The sequence below is a fragment of the Mercenaria mercenaria genome, chromosome 2 (genome assembly GCF_021730395.1).
Source record: "Mercenaria mercenaria strain notata chromosome 2, MADL_Memer_1, whole genome shotgun sequence".
Lineage (NCBI taxonomy): Eukaryota > Metazoa > Mollusca > Bivalvia > Venerida > Veneridae > Mercenaria > Mercenaria mercenaria.
The window spans coordinates 85,721,967-85,731,344 of NC_069362.1; the positions used below are offsets into that span (position 1 = coordinate 85,721,967).

Here is a 9,378-nt window from a genome sequence, read left to right on the forward strand (position 1 = left end):
TCCATCCTCGGGTTTAGTAATGTGAAAACCGCGGGGTGCGTTCATCCAGAGAGTCGCCTATATTAGGAAAGAATAATTTTAACGTCAGAGATTATTTCTAAGGTCAGCTTGAGTTTGATTGGCCAGCTTGTAATGACAACAGTTTGCGAGGACAGTTGCTCAGTCAAATGTGACTTACCAATTCTAAGTGTTCCTTCTCAAGAGAAGGAACAATCATAGAATATAGAGACACATATACAGTTTGGCTCATTTCACTATTAAAATTATTTATTGCATTAAAACAAAACATAACCCCAATCAAGCATCACTATGACCTGTCATACATGATTAAAGTCAAATTCAGTTAACCGAAAGCTGACATATTTCTGTATATTGTGGTAACTAATTGGATTAAATGTTTGTTTGTTTGACATGCCCCGCGTCTAGGGACAAATATTACGGTTCTTTCAGCTACAGCCACTAAAACAACTTTTAAGTTAAAATATTAAGTTATAAATTTTGATAATTTGTATTACCGTTCAAAATCCAATTTTACATTGTTGTAAAGTAAAATGCATTTATAGGCCACGGATCCATAATATATAAAAAGTATATTTCGATTTCTACACCGAACTTTTAAAATCGAGAAGACACTTTTTCAAGGAGACTCGAAATACACATATATTTTTGCATCAAAACATATAATCAAAAAATGAAATACAAAGTTAAAAGTTACTTTGAGTAATGGGAATAACATGATTCCCGACTCTCAATTTTGAAACAAATACCCGATTGTCATTCCAAATCACCTATTTGAAGAAATTATAATGTTATGTATATCAGAGACATGTGTGTTGATCTAATTCCGTGTTTAATGTTATAACTTTGTCAGACTAAATAAAAACAATTGTTATATTAAATAACATGTTTGAATAGAAATTTAAAAAAAATATTTTTTAATTTATTAACTTCAGAATTATGATTCACTTATATTTTTGGCCCTTGAAAGATACAGTCAAAAGATTAGATATATATTTAAAAGTTAACGCTGAGTAATGGAAACAACATGCTTCTCGACTCTCAATTTTGAAACCAAAACCCGATTATCATTCAGATATATGTTCTGTTCTGTTATGTTATGTTATGTTATGTTATTCAAAATCACCAATTTGAAGAAATTACAATATTATGTATACTGCAAATAGCCTCCGACAAGGTATACACTCCGCTTGTGAACAAACTTTCATTCCATGTTGTTACAAAGTTTAACAAAACAAAACCAGTGTAAAGTCATCAAGATAAGAGAGATTTACAAAAAAAAACGAGAAGTAATATGATGGTATAAAGGGAAACAATCAAATCTAAACAATTTGGTTTAATAATCAAGGGACAATACTCTTCAAAACACGGTCTCATTTCTGGACATGGGTCGTAACAATCAATATACGTTTTATTTGAGATAACAAAACATACATTTTCATTAGTCTTAATGTCATATCAAAATACAATATTTCGGATTAATTAGAGATAAATAATTCATTTTTATACGAGGAAAGTTAAAGCTTTTGATGTAGGTAAAAGCAATATAAATCTTATTACTGATCCCTATGATTCGAAAATTGATAATCAAATTTTGCTTTAAGACATATGAAGCGAATTCTGAGCTGTGAGTGAATATGCCCGGAAGTAAACCAACTCGGAGAGCAATTAGTTTGATTGTATCAATCCGCTTAGAACTAAATTGCTTCTTTCAAACAAATATTATGAAGTATATCTGAAACTTCAATAGTTTATCCAACAAAATTATCTGTATATGATGAACTATGTTTTCTTATCAATAAAAAAATTAACGAGGCCAGTCTCTCAGAATCAAAATTCCATTGAGTGCAGTTAACTGACATTGGAGGAGACAGTCATGAATTCAATTTGCTGAAAACTATACTTAAAATGATAATTAGTTTTAAATTCCCGGAGCAAGAACTTCTGAACTTCAAAAATATCCCTTTAAAATGATTTGAAGAGTAAATAAAGGGTAATTATAACATATAATACTAATACTTACATTGGTATAAATTTTAAACTGATCGTCGAATTGCGTGCTCGGCAGAAAAGACAATCTTTGGACATAGAACTGAAGCCACAAAGTCTTGGAAAGTACAAGCTATAACATGGATACCTTGTTAATAGTTTAACGTTTTTGTGTTGTACAATAAAACAAAGATCAAATGGAAGAAAGAAATGAATATTTCTTCAAACACTGCGAGTGAAAGTGTTGTGTTGAAAAGTGGGTATGGCTTGCCAGTTTACCAAGAGCAAACGATTTGTAGTACTAGTATACATTAGTACTTGGCAATTTGAGATCTTCGATTTAGCATTCCTGCCAAATTCAACAGTTTTAATGTACATTTCACAGTTGTCTATGGTTATGCCATTCCACATCGTTATATCATCCATGTCACTTTCAGAAATTGATAGTAAATTAAATTCATATGTACCCGTAACGTTATAAACTGTTTTTCATGTCGTCATTAGCCCATAGAAATTTTATGGAAACGTTAGATAGTGTCCGTACATTTGGAAATGTGTCCTGTAGCAGACCATTTGTTAATTCGTAATACTGTTTAGGACAGCCCCTCAACTCCAGAGAAGAAACTCCCAAAAAAATTGTGCAGAACCGGTTCCTTCGGGTATAAACGATAATTTAAAAGAAATTTCAGAGGAGTTACGAAGACCAAAACGTGAGTTTAATTCTTTACAACAAGAGGTTCGTGGTAATTCCTTGACAGTTTCGGAAGTCAAAAAAAATATATAAAGTGAAAGGGAAATAGGCAACAATACAAATTCAATTCAGAAAGAGACGATTCCTTGAAACAACAAGAATGGGCCATCAAAAATGGAAAAATGGACTATGTTCTTGGATTGCACTCAGAAACGCACGATAAATTGCGTATCAGGGATAAACACATCCGTATGGCTGACAGCAAAGAAGGGGGATGGGAGACGGTCAGGCAATATGAAACGAATCCACTCGCAAGTGACTCCGATGAAGAGTCACGTATCAACAGAGCTGAGTCACGAGCTGTCAGAAAGAAGAAAAACACCCAGAAGTCTAAGCCAAAGTCTGTCTGCTGCTTTTTGCTTTTCTGATAGCATTGGTGCTGGTCATTTGTTCAGCCCGTAATTTCCAGCTACAAACAGTTCATTACAGCAGTTTGGAGGAAAAAAAATAGTTCCTTTCGAAGCTACTCAGCCTTTCCTGCAGTCCAACGAGGACCATTTCCACTTGGACCCTGTTTTGCCTGTGGAGAATTTAAACACATACGAACTTTTTGTCCCTATACCAGAAGCCAACAACCTGAACTACCCATTAAGAAATGAGACTACCGAAAAGTGGAAAACCCAGATATGGACTTTATAAAAGACGAGTATTCTATTTTTAGAACTGTCAAATTTGATCAGGAACGTTTTACTGATAACTTCTTTGTTTATGAGCAAGGTCAAAAGGAAATAATTATAAAGGATAGACTGAGACATCATATAGAATTCTGGAAGAAAATTGGTGTTAGTCAGTTTATCTTAGATACAATCATGTATAGATACAAAATTCCATTTTCTTCTTTACCTGAAAAATCAGTAATGAAAAATAACAGGTCTGCTTTAAAAGAAAGTAGTTTTGTTATTGACGCTGTAAAATATTTGTTAGATAGAGGTTTAATTGTAAAATGTTCACAAGTACCTGTTGTTGTCAGTCCTCTGTCAGTATCTGTTCAAAGTAATGGCAAGAAACGTTTGATCTTAAACATAAGAATGGTAAATAAACATGTCTGGAAGCAGTCTGTAATGTATGAAGACCTTAGATTAGCACTTATGTATCTAGAAAAAAGTAACTGGATGATAAAATTTGATATACATTCGGCATATCATTTTTGGACATTTTTCATAAAGATACAGAGTATTTAGACTTTTCCTTTGTTGACGAAGATGGTTGTCTTTGTTATTATACATTTTTAGTTTTCCCATTTGGATTAGGCGTAGCCCCTTATCTGTACACAAAATTCATTCGTCCTTTAATTGCAAAATGGCGAGGTGAAGGAAAAAAGGTGATTATGTTTTTAGATGATGGTTTTGGAACGGCATATTCAAATTTAAACACTGAACAATTAGCTTGTGAAGTTAAGCAAGATTTACTTGATCTGGGACTTACTAGTATACCGAAAGCTGACAAATCTTTGTGGGAGCCGGTTAAGATATTAGAATGGCTGGGTGCAATTTTGAATAAGGTTGAATACACCATACGTATTCCACAGTATAGGATTGATAAAACAATACTTACATCGTTAGAAATAAAGTCCAAACCTAGGGTTCCTTTCAAGAATGTAGCTAGCTTTGTAGGCAAGATAATCTCTACGAATATTGTCATCGGACCAGTTTCCCAAATTATGACTCGGTATCTAAGTATAGATATACTTAAAGCTCAAACTTGGAACTCTTATATCAAATTGTCCGCAGACAGTTTATATCAATTGTCATTTTGGAAAAAATAACTTAAGTTCGCTTAATGTAAAGTATCTCAATTCTTCAGGGCAATGTTCTAGACTAAGTGTACAGTGACATATCTGGCTCGGCGTTTGCCGGTTACGAAGCTGTGACCATAAATGGAGTATCTCATGGAATTTGGTCACCGGATGAATGTGTTAAATCCTCAACATGGAGGGAGTTATGTGTCGTGTATAGAGTTCTCAGATCGTTAAACCATATACTTAAAAATCATAGGGTTAAATGGTTCACGCATAATACAGGTGTTTGCAGTATTGTTCAAAAAGGGTCAATGAAAGCAGATTTGCAAGATTTTCAATTTTTACTTTTATAAATAATGATCTACAGTGTTTATTTATAAACTGTACAATATAAGAAAAGATAAAAAGCAAAGGACTGGAAGTTATTACTTTCAAGTTTCACTCGTATATTCGAAGAAATTTATGAGGTATATCATATCTATAGGACCTCAGAACTTTTTATGTATATTCTTTCATGTGTATGCCTGATTATATTATAATATAATATTATAATCATATATAGATTGAATGTTTAAATTGAAATGTACACATTGCATAATTGAATATATAATGATATTTGTGGCATGTTATAATAGACGGTCTGTCGTTCGGTTCCCAACGGCTTGTACCAAAAATATATATTGTGTTCTTTGTTTTTATTCTTAATAAGGCTATCGGAGGTGGATGTCCATAAGAGAATCTCTTTACTTTGGACGGTGATGTTTCTACTGAAATTGTTGTACACCTTCGTCAAGTCTATTTCACACCCTGTATTATCATCATAGAACGCAAACGTGAAGAGGTGGACGGATAGCTCAGTGGTTTGCACACTGGCCTTCCAATCCTGAGGTCGGGGGTTCGATCCCCGGCAGCTACTCGGGAATTTTCAGAGTTTCCCACCCAACTAGAGGTGTACTAGTCAGGAACCCAGGCAATCCTTGCGTGCATCAGTGCTATACACTGGGCACGTTAAAGAACCAGGCTGTCTATTCGCAACGAGCTAGGCTAAATTAGCCGGACAAGCCTGTATCTGATTTCTGATCTCTCTGTCGTGGGGGCGTTGTCTCACTCTGTCCATCTGGTCAGATCGCTCTGTGTCTGTACTAGTAGAGGATGAATTATGCGCCCTGTGTGGCTGCATTTGAACTATGTAAAGCGCCTTTGAACGTGAAATTGATCATGAAAAGGGCGCTATATAAATCTGGTATAATAATAATAAAAAAAAAGTCTCTACCCAATGAATAGTTGAGATTTACGAATGAATGCGTAGTAATAACTTCATATTTGCACTGTTTCCCTTGCTTTCCACTTGTCAAAATCATCAGAGAAAGAATCAATATTAACAGAACTGAAAGCAAGTCGTTAATTAAATTTGTTAACTCCATTTTCACATCCTTTTAACCAGTGATGAGACGTGCATTTCAATGTAAGTAAATCAGTACAGTTTTAAAATTTGTGTTGGATCTCATAAGATAAATGTGTTATTTTCACTGTTGTAACTAATATAGTGTGTCGCAACAGGTAAACAGGTGTCAATGAAATGTGATGTAACTTCATTATGATCACACAAATTTGTTATGTATGTTAGTCCTAAAAAATCTATCATCTCATTTAAAAAATCTTTGTTTCCGCTTCGTGTCAAAATGAAGTGAATAGTGTGTGTCTGACTTGTAGCTGGACGAAAACTAATGATAATTAAAAGGTGTTTTGTCACAAAAACATGTCTTCCCCCTATGTATACCTTTTGTTCTGGTGGCCATTTTGTGCAGCGAGAAGCGGAACGTGTCGGCGATATGCACAACCAGGCTTGGTACTGATCACTCCTGTGACGTTTAGTCGAAATTTGCCTAGCTGTTTGACCTGTGAAAGCCGGGCAGGATTTTTTCTATTTTTAGCTCTGTTGGCCATTTTGTGCAGCGAAGCGGAACGTGCCAGTGACATGCACAATTAGAGCTGGTACTGATCACTCCTGTGAAGTTTCGTCGAAATCCAGCCGGATGTTTGACCTGTAAAAGCCGGACAAGCTTAATGCGGGCGGGCGGACGGACGGAAGGACAGACAGACAGCGAAGGCAGAAACAATATGCCCCCGATAATGATGAGATGATTTTTTATGGAAAATAGGGGAAATAATTATTTTTACACATTTTCAGGTTAAGGACATTAATTAGTTAATATTTTTCTATCACAGGATATATATAATTAATTATCATCATCATCTTTATCATCATCACAATTACTTCTCTAAAACGTAAATTTACAATGAGAAAAGGAGATATGCCTTTTAACACATGAAGTATATTTTGATATGTGTCAGCACTAAAACGGAAATGCCTTACACAAGCAACATGAAAAGAAACATAGTTGTTCAAGCAATTCTCTAAGTATCGAAACATCACATTCAATTTAAATCATTTTTCCATTTGCCAGATAAAATGGTTTCTGATAAATTGTTGTTGAATTGAGTTAATTGTTTTACAAACAGCAACATTTGTCATTCCAATCGCAATAGCTTTAATCTTTTAATGAATCGGTAAGTTCTGTCAAGGGTAACGTTTTTTTATTTATTTATCAATTATTTCGATAAACGTGTTCGTCCCCACGGGCTGTCAATCTTATTTATCTCCTCGGTCAATAACAGATTATAAAAGTGTTTATTCATAAAAAAAAAATCAGTTCCTAGTAAGAACATCAATGGATAATATTACAAGTGAAAATGGTACGATTCGAAATCTTAAAACGGGATACGACCTACCCGTGTATGGTTTAGCTAATGGCACGTTTTATTATGTCCATGTTCCCGCGCTCTTCTGCATTTTCGGAAGCCTTTTGTGTGTAGTTGCTGTCCTAATATTATCATTTCGGCATAAAAATCACAACACTTTTTTTAGTTGGACTAAGAGTGAACGATTTATTGTCTATCTATCAATTTGTGATGGTGGCTTTAACGTGTTTCACAGTGCCGACCATTTACAATACGTCGTTGCTAAGGACCATATTCATCCAAAAGAGCTATGTGAATTTTACGGTGTTGCTCTAACTGAATTTATAACTGCCCAGAACTTGATGGTGAATATTGCTGCCATAAATGCTTTTATCGTGATGTATTTTAACAAAAACGTCGACTTCGGCAAATACGACTGGAGGGTACTAGCGTGGACGTTTGGCTTGCCGTTTGTCGGCGGCATGGCTGCTGCAGTTAGCGGGCAGCTGGGACCAAACGGAGTCTTGTAAGTTTTGTTATGACAAGTATTCTTATATGAAACGATCATAACTTCTTGATCTTTTCAAACAGTTTTAGACATATTGTTACGATCGAAATAAACCGTCAGATATTTCTATCAAAAAGAGCTACTTCTACGATAAAGGTTTAATCAAAAGTATCAACGTTTTCCAGGAGACACAATTACCACATGATATAAACTGCCTTATTAGAAGATGCGGCTATTGCCTGTAAGTGTTTAGTCATCTGTGAAAGGGTTGATTCGCTAATGTTGTAAGAACTCGACCAAACTTTGTGTTTTATTTACTCTATAATATATAGATTTTTGTATATTCTTTTTATTATATATATATAATTATGCAATATACTGGTTAATTCGGATGACTACGGCACACAACATGTTACTGATCGAACTCCTCTCTCTCTCTCTCTCTCTCTCTCTCTCTCTCTCTCTCTCTATATATATATATATATATATATATATATATATATATATATATCTCTCTATATATATATATATATATATATATATATATATATATATATATGAAGGTGCATTGACTAAAAGTATACAGTTTCATTTTCATGAAAATACAATTGAAACAGGCAGGCAAACTATCTTTTCATTTCAGTTGTCACTTTGATGCAATCAAGGGCGGTATATCTTACATATCAATGACAACGGTTCCTCTTGTAATCATATTCACGACTAACACCGTCCTGTACGTACTCACATGGAGAAAGATCAAACTGCATACGTCTCGTATGTCACGAGCGTTAAAGAATGCCAATATGGAAGAAAAATCACATTGCGCTGCAAGAAACATGTCAATGTTTGTTAGCGCATTTTTCATTCAGTGGTGGGCGGTTGTAGTTTTCAGCGTATGGCAGTTGGTCGAACCACGTGTTCCACAACCGTTGATGCATGTTGCAACAATTTTCAGTAACTTTGGCGGATGTTTGAACCTGGGAATCTATATGATAATAAGGCGTAGGACAACCAGTGGAAGAAAGAGGGACATGAGGCAAGACACCAACCAGATGAACAGCAAAGCGTCTATCATGGACTGTTCCACCCATGCTGAAGAGTTGTGTAATATGTAAACATTTGATAAATATGGCAACACAAAATCTCGAAAATAGGATTTAACAAGAAGAATATATTTAATATTTATAATAAAAAAGCGGTAGCCACATTATAAGTAAATACAGTTTTTTGTATTTTGTTTACCTTTCCATATTCTATGTCGATTTGAGTTAGATAACTAGATATCTTTGTTAGGCAAAGAATGTTTTTCATATTACGTGTAAACATTGAAAATACATTAAATTAATGTGCACATTTGTGCCAACGTGTAAGATGGAACGATATGTCACTCAATACATAGGATTTTACTTTTAGTAGTTATTGTTTTTTTCTCTTAAATATTTGTAAAACTTGATATGAATTCTTTTGTATTAGTTTAAAATCATCACGGACCATGTTGGACACAAACAGTTGATGGATCTCGCATGTTTCATTGATTTATCACATGCTTGTAAGACGGAATAGTGTGATATTTTTAGAAGTAGAAAGTAACTAGAAACCGCATGAGAGGCAAATCTTAAGACTGTTAGGTTG

The 9,378-nt window shown here is 34.4% G+C and overlaps 1 protein-coding gene across 1 annotated transcript; it reads left to right on the forward strand.

Annotated features, from left to right (window-relative positions):
* Window positions 1-7,228: 7,228 nt before the first annotated feature.
* LOC123562330 (uncharacterized) lies at window positions 7,229-8,939 on the forward strand. Its single transcript, XM_045354970.2, has 2 exons — window positions 7,229-7,764; window positions 8,390-8,939. The coding sequence occupies exons 1-2, from the start codon at window positions 7,229-7,231 to the stop codon at window positions 8,859-8,861; spliced, it is 1,008 nt and encodes a 335-aa protein (XP_045210905.2). The 3' UTR covers window positions 8,862-8,939.
* Window positions 8,940-9,378: the final 439 nt, after the last annotated feature.